This window comes from Symphodus melops, assembly GCF_947650265.1.
Source record: "Symphodus melops genome assembly, chromosome: 5".
Classification (NCBI taxonomy): Eukaryota; Metazoa; Chordata; class Actinopteri; order Labriformes; family Labridae; genus Symphodus; species Symphodus melops.
In genome coordinates, this window is record NC_136695.1 from 29906843 (window position 1) to 29926555 (window position 19713).

The 19713-nt window shown below is 49.6% G+C and overlaps 3 protein-coding genes across 3 annotated transcripts in view; all 3 read left to right on the plus strand.

Annotated features, from left to right (window-relative positions):
• The window catches only part of tlr18 (toll-like receptor 18), a gene marked incomplete at its 5' end in the record, with an annotated part of 3885 nt that extends 555 nt beyond the window's left edge, over positions 1-3330 (plus strand). Inside the window, 6 exon segments of the mRNA XM_079344003.1 lie at positions 401-686; positions 692-1582; positions 2118-2132; positions 2134-2256; positions 2259-2318; positions 2320-3330. Of these exon segments, the coding sequence (XP_079200129.1) occupies positions 401-686; positions 692-1582; positions 2118-2132; positions 2134-2256; positions 2259-2318; positions 2320-2586 (1642 nt within the window). The 3' untranslated portion in view covers positions 2587-3330.
• scnm1 (sodium channel modifier 1) overlaps positions 1-19713 on the plus strand; it is a 255569-nt gene that overhangs the window by 200328 nt on the left and 35528 nt on the right. The window lies entirely within an intron of this gene.
• Positions 7320-11497, plus strand: s100a1 (S100 calcium binding protein A1). Its single transcript, XM_079344004.1, has 6 exons — positions 7320-7475; positions 7687-7837; positions 8034-8100; positions 8622-8649; positions 9905-10054; positions 11225-11497. Exons 1-6 carry the CDS (start codon positions 7335-7337, stop codon positions 11384-11386), a joined length of 699 nt encoding a protein of 232 aa, XP_079200130.1. The 5' UTR covers positions 7320-7334; the 3' UTR covers positions 11387-11497.

Genomic DNA, 19713 nt, shown 5'->3' on the forward strand with positions numbered 1-19713 from the left:
GTCAGTCATGAAGACATGTGAAGTGCAACGTGCACAAGAGGAACCTGAGGGTGTTTAGAAGGTCGAGGGTTTGATTCCCAGCTCCTGCAGCCACATGTCCAATGTTTCCTGAGGTATCCCGAGTTGCTCCCGCTGCTTCATCAGCGGCGTGTGAATGTGCATTAATCTCTTTATACAGCGGCCTCTGGCATCATGTTAGAGCCAAACAGAATATGATTAAGAGATTATAATGTCAGATGATGAGTTACTCATTTGAAAATGAGACTTTTCTATTTCTGTGACTTTATTAAAGTGCAGCTGAAGAAGATCCCTCTGGTCTGAGTCTTTCTGTGAAGTCCTCCCCCCTATGTCCACATTTAATTCCCCCTATCTCTAAAATGTCATCTCCATTTTCTCCCAGGTATATCAGCAACCCGGACGTGCTGCGGTTCGACTGGCGCTTCACCTGGTTCAACAAAATCAAGCACCTGTCCATTCAGTACGTGAACTTCAACTCGGTGCCGTGCGACGCCTGGATGGAGATGACGGATGTGGAGATTCTGGACGTCTCCAACAATTTGCTGCAGGATGAATACATCTTTAACCAGCGTTGTCAATACAAGGGCGCCATGCCGAACCTGCACACGTTCAGACTGAGCACCAATGACCTGAGCAGCTTGCACGACCTGTCGTCCCTGACCAGGGAGTTCAGCAGCTGCAGGAGTTGGACGTTAGCGACAACAAGCTCGGAGCCGCAGAAAAGAGTCGAGACTGCGTCTGGCAAAAAAGTATAACTCGGTTCATCGCTCACCACAACCAGTTTGAAAGCGAGTCCCTGCGTTGCCTGCCCACCACGGTGGAGTACTTGGACCTGTCCCACTGTGGCCTGGACCAGCTGGACTTGACGTATTTTGAAAAAGCAAAGAACCTGAAAGAGCTCCGTCTCAGTGGGAACAAAATCAAATTCATCCCCTTTAAGTGGGAAAGTCCATCGCTGCAGTCGCTAGAGCTGGACGGGAATTCGTTTGGCGTCATCAGCATAGCATCGTTCGAGGACATGCCTCGACTGTCTCGCCTCCGAGCGGGGAACAACCCTTTCCACTGCACCTGTGAGCTTCACGCCTTCGTCGAGTACACGACATCGAAAGGAAAGATTAACCTCACAGACTGGCCGGAGAACTACAAGTGTTACCACCCGGAGGTCTTCCTCAACACAGCCGTCTCCAAATACTTCCCAAGCAAAGTGGCGTGTGACATCAGACTCGTCATCGTCATCTGTGTTGCCACCACCGCGCTGGTGGTCTTTATATTGATGCTCATGTGCTACATGTTCGACCTGCCGTGGTACACGAAGGCCACCTTCCAGATCATCAGGGCCAAATACAGAGCTCACAAGGAGAAGGCTGCAGGGGAGGCAGGAAGCTTCAGGTATCACGCCTTCATATCGTACAGCCACTCTGATGCTGACTGGGTCAGGGATCAGCTGCTTCCCTGTTTGGAGAGTAGCAAGAACCCCTACCGCCTCTGCATTCATGAGAGGGACTTCATGCCAGGACGCTGGATCATCGATAACATCATTGACAACATTGAAAGCAGCCAGAAGGTAAACAGACTCATTACACAGAAACCTTCAGAGGAACTTGGTGTTAGGACAGTCAGCTGATGTCTCGGGCAAGAAAGTGTCCGACCAGGCGTGAGTTTCAGAGAAGTCCGATTAACGGGAGGCCGCGGCCTCGTGGTTAGTTTGTGCGCCCGATGTGGAGTACAGAGGCCTTGGAGCGGGTACCCCGGCTGTGATGTGTCAGTCTGAATAAGACCCCAAAGAAATCCTAAACACTGAACTAGCTGCTCGTACACACAAGACAGCAGCAGGAATGAGGTGATATAGAGTCAGAATAAATAGAACAGAACTAAGGAATGTATAAAGTGCGGCTCCGTTTGAGGGCGGGGATGGACAGGAAGTCAGACAAGGAAACACAGAGCGTTCGGTCCATTTCAAAATAAGAGAAAAACTGTTGTTCAAAGTTTTTGCATCAATAATGTGTCCATGCCGGTTTGGTCCAATCACATCTTTGGTTTCAAACATCCTCAGAGTATGTCAGCTCTAACACGTGACCCTTGTGTGTCTCCGTCCTCAGGTCATCTTTGTCCTCTTCCCGGCACTTTGTCAACAGCGATTGGTGCAACTACGAGCTGTACTTTGCTCAACAGAGGGCAATGGGAAAGACCTTCAACGACGTCATCCTGGTGGTGAAGGAGCCCATCGAGCCCAGCTCCCCTGCCCCAGCAAGTACTGCAAGCTCAAGAAGATGCTGAGCACCAAGACGTACCTGGAGTGGCCCCCAGCAGGTCAGCCAGCAGCCGTTTTTCTGGGCGCAGTTGAAGAGCGTGTTGGGGAAGCCAACGATGACCAGAGAGGGGAGACACAGCGTGAGGAGCACGGCCTTGTCTGTGGGAGGCCTTTCTGTGATTGGCTCTGAAATGGAAGAGAGCGAGGCAGAAGCACAGCTCAGACTCGACGCAGAGCCCAAATCTGAGATTTATAAAATGAATAAGCACAAGCTGTCCAATCAGAAACACATCCCCTGCTGTGGCGTTCTGACCTAAAGGTTAAGACGTTGAGATCGTACGACTTCAGAACTGTCTGAGAATCAGGTAACCTTTTGTGTGCGAGTTGTGTCAAGCTGGGAGCAAAAGCCGACGTCTCATTATGATGACGGGCAACAACCCAATCCCGTCATGTTATCCCCGAGCGCCGGCCTGATGCCCTCGGCTCTGCTCTCCCTCTGAGCGTGCTCGGAGCCAGACGCCTCGCTGACAGGCGCTGAAAGGCGTGTGGCTCTGTGGAGAAGGAGAGAGGAGCCGTGACACAGCGTGCACGGCTCACCTCGGAGCAAATGATTGGGCGACACACAGAAGAAGCTCATTCTAAGTCAACCAAACAGAAATATAAATGAAGTTCATATTGAGCATGAATGAAGTTAATAACAGCTTCTCTTTATCGTGCTGTGCAGAGCGGGAAAGAGCTCGTCTTGGTCGTTTGAAGATGTCGTTGTTGGTCGCTGTGATATTTTTACATTTTGATAAATTAAACTTAAATATGTTCAACAAGCTCCCGAAAAACCTGTTTAGAGCTCATGTGACAGCAAAAAGGTCAAACAGGGACTCAGTGTGAGGCCTTCTGCAGAGTCTGTAATGGCCAGCAGGGGGCGCCCATGAACTGTTTATATTCATGACTGCTGCTGCATCTTTTTACATTTTATATTCATCTGTATATTTTTGAAGGACTTTTTTTATCCTACTTGTGTGTGTGAAGCTTCTTCATAATAAACCTGATGCTGAAATGTGAAATGCAGTGGATGCAGTTTGTGAATTAGAGACACCTGTGCAGATTAAAAGATGTGAAATAAATAGATTTATATTTGATGACTTGAAGAGAAAAGCTGAAGATGTTGGTTTGTGATTTCACCATGCAGCCTGTTTGAGCTGTTCGCTATAGATTCAGAAATGATGCATCAGACACTGTGTAGGTTTTGTGCCTGTCAGAGGACACACACAGAGGACACACACAGAGGACACACACAGAGGACACACACAGACAAACGAGACACAGGTGAGCACAATCAGCACAACGCTGGAAAGACACAGGAGCAGGATCTGACTGAAACAGGATCAATACTAAAATAAATGGACAGAAACCAAACATGACCTCAGGTAACCTCACAGGTTGTGTCAGAGTCATGGTCCCCAGAGACACTGCGCTCGTTATGTAATCTAATAATGAATTCTCTTACCCAGTTTAGAGGCCGGCTGTGGCTCAGATGGAAGGTCGTCTCTCAACTGGAAGGTCGAGGTCACCTGACTAAGGGTTCACCTGGAGACCTGACTAAGGGTTCACCTGGAGACCTGACTAAGGGTTCACCTAGAGACCTGACTGGGGGTTCACCTAGAGACCTGACTAAGGGTTCACCTAGAGACCTGACTAAGGGTTCACCTGGAGACCTGACTAAGGGTTCAGTTAGAGACCTGACTAAGGGTTCAGATAGAGACCTGACTAAGGGTTCAGTTAGAGACCTGACTGGGGGTTCAGTCAGAGACCTGACTGGGGGTTCAGTCAGAGACCTGACTGGGGGTTCAGTTAGAGACCTGACTGGGGGTTCAGTTAGAGACCTGACTGTGGGTTCAGTTAGAGACCTGACTAAGGGTTCAGTTAGAGACCTGACTGGGGGTTCAGTTAGAGACCTGACTGGGGGTTCAGTTAGAGACCTGACTAAGGGTTCAGTTAGAGACCTGACTGGGGGTTCAGTTAGAGACCTGACTGTGGGTTCAGTTAGAGACCTGACTGTGGGTTCAGTTAGAGACCTGACTGTGGGTTCAGTTAGAGACCGGACTGGAGGATCACTTAGAGACCGGACTCTGGGAAGGGTTCGGGTCACTAAATGGTCTCCTGCGTTCTTCTGTTCGTTGCTGCTTTATAAAGTTATCTGCTTCATGCAAATGTCTTGAAAGCTCATAATGGAGATAGTGATGTAAATGAAGCAGCGGTTTGCATCCAGTGAGAGCAGCTCTTCAGCAGGCCGGCCTGTGCTTACCTTGAAATGCAACTAGATCGTTTCAAGCACAATCGCTCCCTTAATGGCAAATGATGCTGCAGGAAAGCATTAGTCACACAGTAAGTGGAAGTTAAGCCTAAAGAGCACAGGCAGAACACTCTGCCATGGAAAATAAAGAAAAGGCTTCATAATCGTTCATGAAGATCTTTCTGCAGCGTTGAAGGAAAGTGTCACTCAGGGATCCACAAACTTCAGACTTCCAGTTTTAATGAAACTGCTTCAGCTGACCTCAAATAAGGAAGGAGAGAGCCAGAGGCGCTGCAGATAGAGTATCTGCCAAGAGGCAAATGTGTGCGAAGAAAAGGGAAGCTGATGCAGAAAATGCAAACTCCTGCAGTTCCTGGAGTGTCCACTAGAGGCTGGCTGCAGTTCCTGGAGTGTCCACTAGAGGCTGGCTGCAGTTCCTGGAGTGTCCACTAGAGGCTGGCTGCAGTTCCTGGAGTGTCCACTAGAGGCTGGCTGCAGTTCCCGGAGTGTCCACTAGAGGCTGGCTGCAGTACCTGGAGTGTCCACTAGAGGCTGGCTGCAGCAGCACAGGAAGTCACATACACACCCATTCAAACAGCCTGTTTTTACAGCAGACATGAACATGTTTACAGCCTGCTTCAAAAAACCAAATAGGTGTGATTAGCTCATGTCTCCATCCACACACACTGTACGGGGGGAATGTTTTGATGACTCAGCAGTTTTGATTGGATGAAGGATCAGAGTTATTCACAATAAGGCGTGTAGCTGAGCTGATTGACAGGTGGGCGCCGTGTAACGGTTTGTCAGGAGGCTTAAAACCCGCCTCAGCTCTCAGCCTGTCGTTAGCTTGACTCAAAGTTAGCCTGAGACAGCATTTCCAGCACGGAGACCGCCATCCATGGGACTCCAGCGCCCCCTGCAGGGACACACGGGGGACTCCAGCGCCCCCTGCAGGAACACCCGGGGGACTCCAGCGCCCCCTGCAGGGACACACGGGGGACTCCAGCCATCCCTGCAGGAACACACGGGGGACTCCAGCGCCCCCTGCAGGAACACAGGGGGGACTCCAGCGCCCCCTGCAGGGACACGCGGGGGACTCCAGCCATCCCTGCAGGGACACACGGGGGACTCCAGCGCCCCCTGCAGGAACACAGGGGGGACTCCAGCGCCCCCTGCAGGGACACACGGGGGACTCCAGCGCCCCCTGCAGGAACACACGGGGGACTCCAGCGCCCCCTGCAGGAACACACGGGGGACTCCAGCGCCCCCTGCAGGAACACACGAGGGACTCCAGCGCCCCCTGCAGGAACACACGGGGGACCCCAGCGCCCCCTGCAGGAACACACGGGGGACTCCAGCGCCCCCTGCAGGGACACACGGGGGACGACACTCAGTCTTCAAACGTTCATATTTACAATCTCTTACATCTGAGTAGATATATCCAGCAGGTGTGACCTCTGATGACCCCGATGATCGTCTGTCATCCAGTGTCATCATCTGCTCCTGCAGAATCTTCTCATGATGTCTCAGTGATCGACTGCCTGGTCTGAGGCTCATCCTGGATTCGATCATAGCTACATACATTATGTCACTACACTTGACTGCTGCAGGTGATGCTTTTAGCACTGGATGACCTTCATTCATCCCAAGAATAAAAACATAGTGTTACTGAAAACAGGATTTAAGATATTAAAATGTTGAAACTTTTAGATGTTTAAATGGGGAAGTTTGTCTACAAGCCTTTAATCTAACTAACAGGTCTCACCCCCTCCCTCCCTCCCTCCCTCTCTCTGTGCATGATGTATTAATGCACCAACTCTTTATCTTCCCTGCTCCACAGTCACTCTTGTATATGGGCACAGTTCATGGTCTTGTATGGATAGGGTAAAGAGTTCACAGCCATAAGCCGGCTGCTGTTACCTTACAAGGCCTGAAGTCTCACCTGTGCGCCCTGGTTAGTGCAGCGAGCGATGCAGCTACTGTTTGTGTGGGAGGGGTCTCTGAGATTGTCATCTGTTTGCACACAGGTGAGAGGAGCCGATATAACGCAGGAGCTGAGTGTGCCCGTCACCTCCATCCCTCCAGCACCTTTCAGCAGCAGCATTCAGGTGAGCTTAAACACTTTAACATGACTCTGAACAAACAGCTTGATTTGTTGTAACATTTCTGTGACAGGCATCTGAAATGTTCATGCTCATCCTTCTTCCACAGTTAGCTCAAGCAGGTTTAGCATTGGACAGTGAGAGGCGTTCGGTGAGCTCCCTGATCGCAGCTCATAGCAGCCGTTATCAGGACTCAGCTGGTGTCTGGCTCAGCGTTAAAGAGGGAAGATCAACTTAATGAACTCTATTAGCCTGGCGAGCTCCAGCGTGTGGCCTTCTGCAGGGTCATCCTCATGATCCTCATCTTTATACTCCACATGCTGCTGCACATTGTTGACCTCCTTAAGCCAGAAAAACCCGACTCGCTTCTACAAATTAAATCTTTTTAAATCTTTTTCTGTGAGGACGGTGAGCTGGTAGAATTTCTCTCTGGATGTTTCCAGCTGTGTGCACGTCAGTGACTCCTCATCAAGTCCTGTTTCAGAGTCCTCTCACTGAGACAGGGGAGACAGACGGAGTCTCTGTAGATTGAAGGCTTTGAGGTTTGTCCTGGTCCTGGTTCTGATGGGAGAGGATGTTGGGCTGGTCTGGATGTGGTCCTGCTCCTGAACCTGAGTTGATATATGAACTCGATTTGTTTCCTCCTTCCAGGCTTGAACCGTAGCACAGAAACATGAGCTCCAAACTGCAGTGCAGTATGATCGACCTCATCACAGTGTTTCACACCTACTCTGGGAAAGAAGGAGACAAGTACAAGCTGAGCATCGGGGAGCTGAAGAACCTGCTGCAGGTGGAACTGGCTGAATTCATGGCGGTGGGTATCTCGTTGTTTTTCACTGTGCAGGTTCTCACAGAGCTGTAGGCGGTCCTGGGGGGGCAGGGCCAGACCATCAGAAACCCCCCTGCAGTCTCCAGTCCTCGCAGTCCGTGCGTGGCCTGCATGTGTTGAGCAGTGTTTTTATCATTCCATGGATCTGATCTTGTTGATTTGTGAGTCAAATGCTTCTTGTGTGCGTCTGTTTCAGGAATGCAAGAAGCCCGGGGAGCTCAATGAGATCATGACCGGCCTGGATCAGAACAAGGACGGTGAAGTGGACTTCAAGGAGTTCGTCACTCTGGTCGTTATGATCACTCTCATCGCCAATGAATTCTTCGTTGACCAGGACAAGAAAAAAGGCAAATAGCAGCAGCATGCTTCGAAGGGATGATGACATATCTACCATCATATTCTACAACCTTTCCTTGACATAATTTAGAAACCTTAGACAGAGTTGTTGACACATCACTGTAAACTCTTCTTCATCTCAATAAAGACATCAAGCTCTTCATTCGTGTCTTTTCTGTCTGAGACGACGTCACTCTGTCCCCTCAGGTTTACATCCACACAGCAACAAATACAACATGGGGAAGCCTCTAGCACCACCTGGTGTCCAGAGGAGGTAATACATGACAGAGAGATTAGAAGGTTGTGACGTCATCACCTCCTTCCAATCCAGCTCCTCCCCATTTGGTATGAATTTTAAAGAGAGAGAGAGAGAGGTAGAACGAGAGACAGAGAGAGAGAGTGTGTGTATGTGTGTGTGTGTGTGTGTGTGTGTGTGTGTGTGTGTGTGTGTGTGTGTGTGTGTGTGTGTGTGTGTGTGTGTGTGTGTGTGTGTGTGTGAGAGACGGATTAAAAAGTCTGAAATCATTTCGTCTGTTCAGTCTGAATATGAGTCGCTCATATTCTTCACGTGGTGTTTGTCTGTTTCCTGCTGGCAGTGTGACACTCACACACTCACACACACACACACACACACACACACACACACACACACACACACACACACACACACACACACACACACACACACACACACACTCTGTAACTTTCATCTTTGAGGGGAAACTCTTATAAAATGTGTTGATTCTAAGAAGGTCATGAGAGGAGCAACTCTTAGTCGTAATACGGGCCCTGCAGGTTCACCTGTGCACTGTTACTGCAGCAGGTGAGGTGGCTAGGGGGGAGGGGGGGCTAGGGGGAGGGGCCTCTGAGATTCTGCACACAGGTGATGGGAGCCAATATAAGTGATGAGAAGAGAGCTGCAGCCACTTCCATCAGAGCAGCACACTTCAGGTGAGTTCCTGCTGGTTGGCTCATATTTTTTCTGAGTGACAGTTCTGCAACAGCAGCTAACATTATTATTATGATTATGATTCTGATGAGACATTTAGAGTCTGCACGCTCGTGCGTTAGTCTCTGAATCAGTTAATTAACATCAGCTTTGCATTCAGCAGTCAGAGGCGTCTAACGAGCTGCCTGATCGCAGCAGGAATAAATGATTAAGAGCACTTATTGAGGCTAATGAAGGGAACGTGGCGGAGCTTCAGTCAGGAGAGAGATGCAGCGTATGTGCAGAGTTGGAGCTTGTTTACTCTCGCACACAGACAGACAGAGAGCAGCGCTGCATCATTGATGAGCGCACGTCTCCCCTCATATCGATGGATAACAATCTGACAGTCTGAATGATGAAACGAGCCGCTCAAACCTCAGCAGGTAGTTAATGTTACTTACAACAAGCCAGAGATCTGGATCAGCTGGAGGTCATCCTTTTGTCCTCATGGAGGTGGGGGGTGGAGTGACTCGGCCCCCCCACCGTGCAGCAGCTTCTCAGGTGTCTGACAGGTGCAAGGGAAGAAGTTTTAACTGATTTCAGGGACGTGACTCAAAGCAACCTGCGACGTTCGGGGCCTTCGGACTGCTTTGGAACACATCTGCTTGTTTTAGGGGAAAAGTTGGACCGATAATCTGAATCACGTGAGTGCAGAACAAACTGATCCTGTTGTTGTGTGTTCTGCTGTTTGATCAGAGAGCGTCTCTGAGGCGGGTGGTGAGCTGAAACCCTGACTCATAACTGTCCAGGTCACACCAACCTGAGGAGACTCCTGAAGGCTTAAAAATCCTCTTTTGAACCACAGTGACCTGTAGACCACCTGCTGGGTTGTGACTGTGTATACTGATGTTATTGGAGGACTCCTCCAGAGAGAGCATAAATCAGCTGGTGTAAACCATGGAAGGAGAGATGATCTGTTTGTTGTTATGCAACAGCAATGACACGTGATGCATAGATGGATAGATGCTGAGGGAAATTCAAGCGTGGTTAGTGTGGACTTTAACGTTTCTTCATTGTTGTCTCCTCACAGCTCTGCTGGTTACCTCCACTGATGACTCTCTCACTTTGCTCTTGCAGCCTTCCACTGTAGGATTCAGTCATGTGCTCCCAGCTGCAGACCTCGATGGAGGAGCTCATCAAAGTGTTCCACTCGTACTCTGGGAAAGAAGGAGACAAGTACAAGCTGAGCAAAGCGGAGCTGAAGAACCTGCTGCAGGGGGAACTCTCTGACTTCCTGGCTGTAAGTATCTGATGACTCTTGATTTGTTCATGAACTAGTTCAGAAGTGCTGTCATTAAATAAATCAATGAGCTGATGGCGCTCTCTTCCTGTGTGATCAGTCAGCCAATCAGAGAGCTGCTCTCTTCCTGTGTGATCAGTCAGCCAATCAGAGAGCTGCTCTCCTCCTGTGTGATCATGAAGGAAACCTGCTGTGTTGAAGCTTCTCTGACAACAATGCAGCAGCCAGTATGTCCTCCTTCTAACTTTAGATTCTGCTCCTGAATGCTCTGGATCTGATTGGACCAGAGAAGGTAGGCGGGGCTTTGAAGGCCGTTTTGGACGCCCCTGGGTTTGCCAGATATGAGAGCAGTTATCAGGTGAACAGGTGTTGCAGCGATGGAAGCGGGCAGTGGAACTGCTTCAGATAGAAGTGATTGTACCCGAGCTAAAAAGCCTCTGCATGTTTCTAATAAGCTCCAGCAGCAGAAAGCTGCTCAAACTAGGATCAATGTTGGAGATGAAACATGGAGAGAGGTTAGAACGCAGAAAGCTTTACAGACCCATGCAGAGCTGGCTAAACACTGAAGCTACAGTGTCCACCACATGCAGAGCTGGCTAAACACTGAAGCTACAGTGTCTCTACATGCAGAGCTGGCTAAACACTGAAGCTACAGTGTCCACCACATGCAGAGCTGGCTAAACACTGAAGCTACAGTGTCCACCACATGCAGAGCTGGCTAAACACTGAAGCTACAGTGTCCACCACATGCAGAGCTGGCTAAACACTGAAGCTACAGTGTCCGCCACATGCAGAGCTGGCTAAACACTGAAGCTACAGTGTCCACCACATGCAGAGCTGGCTAAACACTGAAGCTACAGTGTCCACCACATGCAGAGCTGTGTGAGAGGAGGGGGGGAGACAGCTCTCTGTGATGATTAGAGTTTAGACTGCAGTACATGTTTTAAACGCTAGGGGGCAGAGTTACGTTTCATTCATTTTGTAACTAGTTCAGCTGCCCCCTGTTGGCTGTAAGAAGAATTGAAGGTTGAAGAAACATCTGATTCAGCTTCCCTTCCTGGAACTAGAGCCTTAAACTGTTTCACGGTTTGAACTCTAAATATATTCTGATATTCGTTTTTAAAATGTGACTGAAATCAGAAACATGCAAAACTTGTTCTTCTGTTTCAGGCCAGCAAGGACCCGCTGGTGGTGGATAAGATCATGTCAGACCTGGACGAGAACAAAGACGGCGAGGTGGACTTCCAGGAGTTCGTGGTTCTAGTTGCCGCTCTCACTGTTGCCTGCAACGAGTTTTTCATAGACTTGGATAAAAACAAGAGAGGCAAGTAGCCACTGCATCGACTGGAAAGAATGACCGACCTGTTGGACGTCATGACGCAGAACACACATCACTGTTAACTCAATAAGTCTTCATCTAAATAAAGATGTCACGCTCTTCAAGTCTGCTCTTCTGTTTGAATTCTCATCAGGGGGGAAACTTCCTGAAGTCCTGTCACATGAGAGAGGCTCACTTAATTTAACCTCGTCGACAACAATCTGTTTTTAACGAGTCCTGGCTGCCAAACATGCAGATAGAAATAAACTGCATCACACACATACACACACACACACACACACACACACCAGGGAGAAGATCTACAGCCAGTGTGTCCACTTCAAGTCATTAAACATTCTTTTAAAGTCGTCCAATGAGAGCAGCTCTGTGCAGATTCTCACACTAAACCAGAGATCAGTGCATCAAGCACAGCCACACACATCTTAACACTGTATGTTTGGTGAGTCAGACGTTATGATGGTGCAGATACAGACGCACAGAATCATGTTTGTCAGTGCTTCAGGCTCTGAGGGAAGAGTTCAATGATTCCTGTGAGAGAGAAACTCTAACGATGAAAAGCAGCAGGAAACCCACAGGTGAGTCCATCGAGCAGTTTGAACCATAACTCTGATGGGCGCCTCTGACCCCTCCCTCCACGCTGACCCCCCCCCCCCCCTGCTCTTCTCCCTCCATCTGAAGCGATCAGTAAAAGGCTTCTTGGAAACATCAGACGCGTCGCTCATTTACAAAGCAAACCTGCTGAAGTCACTTTGCATAGCAGATATTTATTGGAGCTGCACAGAGCAGCCAAGCGACTCTTTCATACAAACATACGTGCAGCTACAAACGTTTGAATTGGTCCTTTCTGCACGGCGTCAGTCATAGAGTAGACTCAGTCTGCAGCTCTGTGGGTCGGCTCTCATTTCTGGGTTCAAAAGCTCCAATAAAACCAGTCACCTCGATCGAAGCGACACAAAGACCAGGACGACCCCCTTTCAGGAGCTCAGCTTTAAACCCCCAACCTTTAGTCTACTGAGCTGCAGCTCCTGTGGTCACCCTGCCTCATTAAAAGGCTCCTTTTTATTTAAGAGGTCAACACCAACTCCATGTTTCTCTCATCACACTAACATGAATTCATTATGAATAAAAACCTCGGATCAGTCCGTTCATTCCTGCAGAGGCATCCGTTCCAATGATTGGTTCAATCACCCTCCAGACCAGGATTCAGGTGCACACATGAGTCCGACAGATTGTCCAAACATTTGACCTAAAGACCAATCTGGAGCAGACGTCAGATTACATCACAGATCCTGGTATGAGAGCGAAATGTCTCGTTTAGCTGTTGGATGACATGCTAACGGAGCGAGCTAACGTTAACACTGTCCATCCATGCTACCTGAGGAAGCCTGTAGTCCTGAGGGGGGAATCATCTGCTACATGCTACATGCTACATGCTACATCCACATCTATCTGAACATGTGGTTGCCTTGGCGTATAGATGTCTCAGTCCATGTAGGGGTGAGCTGGATGAGCTCGGCGGTGGGGCGGACCAGGGGGGTGTCTGGGTCTGATGTGCCCCCCCTAAAATCCTCAATCAGCGACTTGGGCGTGAGCTTGTTTTGCATATTAACGTTTCACACGTTGAAGATTTAAAAAATGTGAAAGTAAAAGCGTGAGTGGACAGCCGTATGCTAAACATGCTAACATGCTAACATCGTTACTCCACAACCAGGGCGAGCGGTGACAGACAGGCTCCTCATCATGACGACATGAAGAGTTCCTGTCTGAGGACATTCAGACCACGTCCTTCAGCCTGAAGCTCCTTTAAAGCCACGCTGTCACAGAAGAGAAACCTGGAGCCTCAAACAGACACTCAGACACAGAAAGACCTTTAGTGTCTCTGAATGTCAACATTTGAAGGCTCTTCATGTTTTGACATTTCACTGTGAGAGGATCATTTTCAAACAGGTGAAGCTGGACGCAGACGCAGACCGGGGGAAGGGGGCTTCACTTCCGTCGTATTCATCGAGACACGTCCACCAAAGAGGCATTAAACATGTCCCCCTGTACACCCTGCAGTCTGGAGGAACTCGATACGGGCCCTTACAAAGTCCTGAAGCGTCTTCAATTATGTAACAGCAGCTTGTCTGACAGCCTTTTATGCTCAAAGTCGTCAGAAACACAAGCTCCACGCCGCAGCCGGGAGCACGCACTGCAAAATGCAAAGCAGAGACGCGCTTTGTTGGGCAGAGAGCAGGACACACACACACACACACACACGCACACACACACACACACACAGGAGTCAGCGACCACACTTCAAGAGTGCCATCAAGTGTCCGTGAGGAGCATCTGCAGGACGATGACTCTGGGCACACGAGGTGCTCTTACCCTCAAAGTGAAATCTGACGGAACCTCAGGCTGTGAAGACGTCCTGAATTCACCCGAGTCTGAAACATGAAGGGGTGTGTGTGTGTGTGTGTGTGTGTGTGTGTGTGTGTGTGTGTGTGTGTGTGTGTGTGTGTGTGTGTGTGTGTGTGTGTGTGTGTGTGTGTGTGTGTGTGTGTGTGTGTGTGTGTGTGTGATGAACCCTGATGAACGTCAGGTGTGGGGAGCTTATATAGCTTCAGGTGCCCGCGCTCTGCGCTGACTCATCATAGTGGGAGAAGCCAGTCGACCCTGTCCCGTCTGCAGCTGCTGCCTGCATGAGGAGGGAACATCATGTCCTCTCCGAGCGTCCCGACCTTATCTGGATCAGACACGGGCCTCCTGAATGTCCCCCGCTCACGGCTAACAGTCTCCCTCCTTCTGAACTGTGTTATTCAAAAGCATCTCCAACATTGATCCTAGTTTGAGCAGCTTTCTGCTGCTGGAGCTTATTAGAAACATGCAGAGGCTTTTTAGCTCGGGTACAATCACTTCTATCTGAAGCAGTTCCACTGCCCGCTTCCATCGCTGCAACACCTGTTCACCTGATAACTGCTCTCATATCTGGCAAACCCAGGGGCGTCCAAAACGGCCTTCAAAGCCCCGCCTACCTTCTCTGGTCCAATCAGATCCAGAGCATTCAGGAGCAGAATCTAAAGTTAGAAGGAGGACATACTGGCTGCTGCATTGTTGTCAGAGAAGCTTCAACACAGCAGGTTTCCTTCATGATCACAGAGGAAGAGAGCAGCTCTCTGATTGGCTGACTGATCACACAGGAAGAGAGCAGCTCTCTGATTGGTCCTTTAAGTATCTGGAGTTATAGAGACTCGTGCATTATCTACACTATCTATCATCTCTGACCTGACAAAGAGCTAAAGTGAGACAACAAAACCAGAACAGACAGGATTCAAACCCACAACCTTCAGATCTCTAACCCTCCTCCAACACGCTGAGCTAAACCTGCAGGGAGTCTTTCTGATGGTCTGAGAGGATTCAGGACTCGTCTTGTGGGTTCAGGACTTCCTTAAAGAGTCTAACCCTTCAGGGGTCTGAGTCCTAAAAGTCTCCTGAAATATTTCAGAGGCCGACAGTCGTTGATTCAGTCACAGCTGATCAGTGTAAAACCATCAGCAGCCAATCAGCTGTGAGCGTCTTTAAACGACTCATCGATCCGCTCGTCACTAAAACACACCAGCATCAAAGTGACTATGACTGAGGGGGATTTGAACCCACAACCTTCAGACTGAAAGCCTGATCCTCTCCCAGCTGAGCTAACCAAGGGTACAGAGGTAACCATGACAACAGGTGTGTGTGTGTGTGTGTGTGTGTGTGTGTGTGTGTGTGTGTGTGTGTGTGTGTGTGTGTGTGTGTGTGTGTGTGTGTGTGTGTGTGTGTGTGTGTGTGTGTGTGTGTAGGTGTGTGTGTGTGTGTGTGTGTGTAGGTGTGTGTGTGTGTGTGTGTGTGTGTGTGTGTGTGTGTGTGTGCTGGTTGAAGGTGTGTGTGTGTGTGTGTGTGTGTGTGTGTGTGTGTGTGCTGGTTGAAGGTTGTGTGTGTGTGTGTGTGTGTGTGTGTGTGTGTGCTGGTTGAAGGTTGTGTGTGTGTGTGTGTGTGTGTGTGTGTGTGTGTGTGTGTGCTGGTTGAAGGTTGTGTGTGTGTGTGTGTGTGTGTGTGTGTGTGTGTGTGTGTGTGTGTGTGTGTATGTGTGTAGGTGTGTGTGTGTGTGTGTGTGTGTGTGTGTGTGTGTGTGCTGGTTGAAGGTGTGTGTGTGTGTGTGTGTGTGTGTGTGTGTGTGTGTGTGTGTGTGTGTGCTGGTTGAAGGTTGTGTGTGTGTGTGTGTGTGTGTGTGTGTGTGTGTGTGCTGGTTGAAGGTTGTGTGTGTGTGTGTGTGTGTGTGTGTGTGTGTGTGTGTGTGTGTGCTGGTTGAAGGTTGTGTGTGTGTGTGTGTGTGTGTGTGTGTGTGTGTGTGTGTGTGTGTGTGTGTGTGTGCTGGTTGAAGGTGTGTCAGTGTGAACATGATCTGGTTAAATAAAGTCGGCCATCTTTGTTTCTCTTCATTGATGTTAATAAAGTTTGTTCAGTTTGGCTCTCATCTTCTTCCTCGCTCCGGTTCTCCTCAGATTTCAGCGCTGAAGACGGCCGAGCGGTGATGGACTCCGCCTGGCAACGTGGACACCCGGGTTCGATCCCCGCTTCAGACCAGGTGAGTCACACAAGCGTGTGAGTGTGAAGGATGAGTGTGATTTCATTTCCAACTTCCTTGCGATTTCCGAATTTCCGTCGTTGCGATTTCTCGTCAATTTCAACTTGCGTCACTTTGGAGCGTCCATTTCAACGAGGGAATTTCCATCATCGACCATCAAGGAGGTAAAAACACACCTGAGCCCAGGGGGGTCCAGCATGCTAGCTTGGTAAGCTAGCTAGCTGGACGGGCATATTTACTGTTTGTTTTGGTGACTTCAGATTGTGGTCAGTGTTTCAGTGTGACGAGCAGCAGAGAGAGAGGAGCTCACCTTTGCGTGCAGTATGTCCATTAAACCGTACAGTATGTCAATGCACACACCTACACCGAGTTAACCTAAAAAATCATCACATGAAAAACCAGAGAAAAGGAGACGAGTGTGAAACATATCAAACCCAGAAATATAAAAAATAAACTGAAATATAAAGAAAAGAAAGCTGTACAGCCACAGTCTGAAAAGTGATGCAGTGCAGAGTCTGACCAGCAGAGGGAGACACAGACTAAGATCGGACTGAATAACACCGGATCTCAGCAGACGAGCTGTGTTGTGACCTCTGATGAAAAAACAAAGCAGCTGCAGGCTGTAGCTCCACGCAGCAGGGTCGGGTCGGTACGCTCAGTCGTACGACGGTATGGGCCCGTTCTGTTGGGGCCATTCCAAACGTTTGACCGTGACAACAGTGAACCGTTTGGAGGGAAACGAGGCTTCAGCGTCCTCGCGGTCAAAGCTTGATTAAAGTGAACCGTGTCTTTGTTTGTCTCTCGTGTCTTTAAGTGGACGCCGGCATCGCGCTCGGTCCTGGTCAAACACGTCGACCTGCGTGGACAGGAAATGTGCTGTATGGATCTTATCAGCTGTAAGAGTCACAGAGAGATTCAATATCCTGACTGTGAGAAGGAGGTGTTTGCACAGCCTGACGGTGTGTCATATAGCTCCATCATGCAGCCTGAGCAGGTGAAGGCTCCTGCAGGACTGTTTACACGTCAACTGATCCTGTCAGCCATTAACAGAGCGCTCGTCTTGTATTACCTTCTTCTTTTGTTTGAACTGAAGTCCAACCTTCACTTTGTGCTTTTACGGCTTCATCCTCCCAGCTCGCTCCATGACGTCGGCTCGCTGGAGCTGATCGATGTTCACAAGAGAGAAACTCTGAGGCTGCAAACTGTCAAATAAATCTGTCAAAGTGGACCTGAAGCTGCAGGTCTGGTCTTTTGTCAGTCTGCAGGTCTGGTCTTTTGTCAGTCTGCAGGGACACGAGGCCCGGAGCTGCTGCGTAGGCAGGCTGTGGTCTTCATTCATGAGCTCGTCTTTGCTCCTGATATAAAAAGGTTCCAATATGTGTCTGTGCTCTCCGTCCCCGGGGACACTTCTTCTACCTTCCTCTGGACACAAAGAGGACACCTGACCACTACATGACTCCTGACCATCCATCAGTCACAAGTTCACAAGTCACCGGGGAGGACACAGTCCGATGGTTGGTCAGGTTTCAAACCGATCCGGAGCAGGATTCATGTGTTTCCTGTCACCAGCAGCTCCATAGAAGGACATGGTGTTTGGGTCTCTCAGGTCGGTCCTTCTTTGGACTGCTTGTGAATGTCCTGAATGTCCTTAAGTTGTTTCCTGTGAATGAAGGTGTGTCGGGATGTTTTTTTAAAAGAACTCGCACCTGCAGGAAGAAAGTGGTGACAACAGGTGGAGCAGGGCGGAAACCAAACAGAAAGATAAGGAGCATGAAGTCGATGTCAGTTACATTAAGGATTAGAGTTGACCTTTCTGAACAGGGTTAATGGTGCAGCCAGACTCCCCCCCCCCCCCCCCCCCGCCAAACGCCATCGATGTGTTGTAACCGTCCTGTGGCTCAGCGGTTAAGCCCTCTGAGGGGCGAGGGAGTGGTGAGGGGCTTTCTGTCTGAGGGCTCGATAAGGAGAGGTGAGAGGTAAACATTGACCTGAGTCCTATCACTGCTTGTCCAGGTTCATCTTTCACTGGAGGAGCTGTGCAAACAGCAGGATGATAACTCTCTTTCACTCCCAGTGTAAGTACGGCCTGATAACGAGGCGCCGCTGATCCTTCAGAACAAACTTTATTATGAGCTCCTTCACTTCCTGCTCCACACATGGATTCATGTTTATTTCTTTATTTTCACCTCAGCCATCAGATGATTGTTTAAGGACCAATCAGAGAGCTGTGTATCTGAACAGACCAATCAGAGAGCTGCTCTCCTCCTCTGTGATCATGAAGGAAACATGCTGCCTCTAAAGGAGCCGTTCATTTAACTCTTTCAGTTCACTAAAGGTGAGAAATATTCATACTTGCTGTGTCATTCTTATTCGACAGTCATATGTGTTTTTCACGTCACTGGTGTATGACTGTGTGTGTGTGTGTGTGTGTGTGTGTGTGTGTGTGTGTGTGTGCCCTGCAGCAGTCAAGACAAAGGCATGCCGTCCCGCAGCAGACAGAGAGTCTGCAGGCAGAGTGAACACACAGATAAATTATGTCGACTAATGGCTCATCAAACTGTCACGCTGAGCACAGACAATGCACGCAGCGCCGCGCAATAACAGCAGAAGAAGAAGAAGAAGTCATGTCGAAAGACTATACTTAAAGTGTCGGATGTGGAACGTCACTCAAGATTAGTCAACGAGCCGGCCGACCTGCACAGGCCGTCCTGACGGAGTGATTCATGAGACGCCTGATAAGAAGCTGCTAGAATAACCAGAGGAAGAACTTCAGAGTCATTCAGAAAGTTTCCATGCAGCTCCGCACCGTGTCAACATGCTGCACTGTAAAAGTCTCCCATCTGCTCGCAGCGCTCCGGATGATCAGAGACGTCATCAGACAGCATGAGAGGAACATCCTGACTGTCTGTAAGTGACAGAAGAGCCACACGGAGGCCTCGGCTTCCTGGCCTGGAGAAGTTCGTCTTTAAGGAGTGGATCGACGGAGCGTCACATTTTCTGTCATCAATGTGACCGGCCGGTTCAACTCCCTTTCAGGGCAAAGTGAGGACACCAATCCCCCCGAGGGCGTGTGTGTGTGTGTGTGTGTGGTGTGTGTGTGTGTGTTTCACAGACACTGATGAGAGCTGTGAACCCTCTCCGGCCCTCACCACCCCTGGCCTCACACACGCTCTGTGTGTGTGTGTGTGTGTGTGTGTGTGTTATCAGGGATGGAGGGGCATCTTAATGAACGACCTTTGACCTCCACAAAGAGGATCCCGGGCAGAGGAAGTTGAGAGGAGAGGTGAAGAGGGGAGATGGAGGGTAAGGGGACGCCCGGCGCCACATTATGCCTCCTGTCACTCAAACACACACCCCGGGTCGTCCTGCCCGCGGGCGAAACATCGGAGCACCCACTGAAAGTGAGTTCCATCCATCATCCACAGAAAGAGCTGACCCACCACTTCTGCAAGAAGCCCAGGGTTCAAAGTTCATCAGGATCCAGAGCTGCTCTCCGAGCCGAGCGTCAGAGCTCTGTGATGTCACAGCGTGTCACGCCGTTGTCACGCCGACGTGTGAACAGAAAAAGCTGAAACTGAACCATGTGAGTCTCTGCCCCGGAGGAGCACATGCAGAGGAGACCCTGTCAGACAGGAAGGGGCGGGGCCGTGGGTTTGTATGAGTGCTGCGTGTAGATGTGCAGAGCCTGCAGCTTAAGAGCCAGAGGTGGGACTC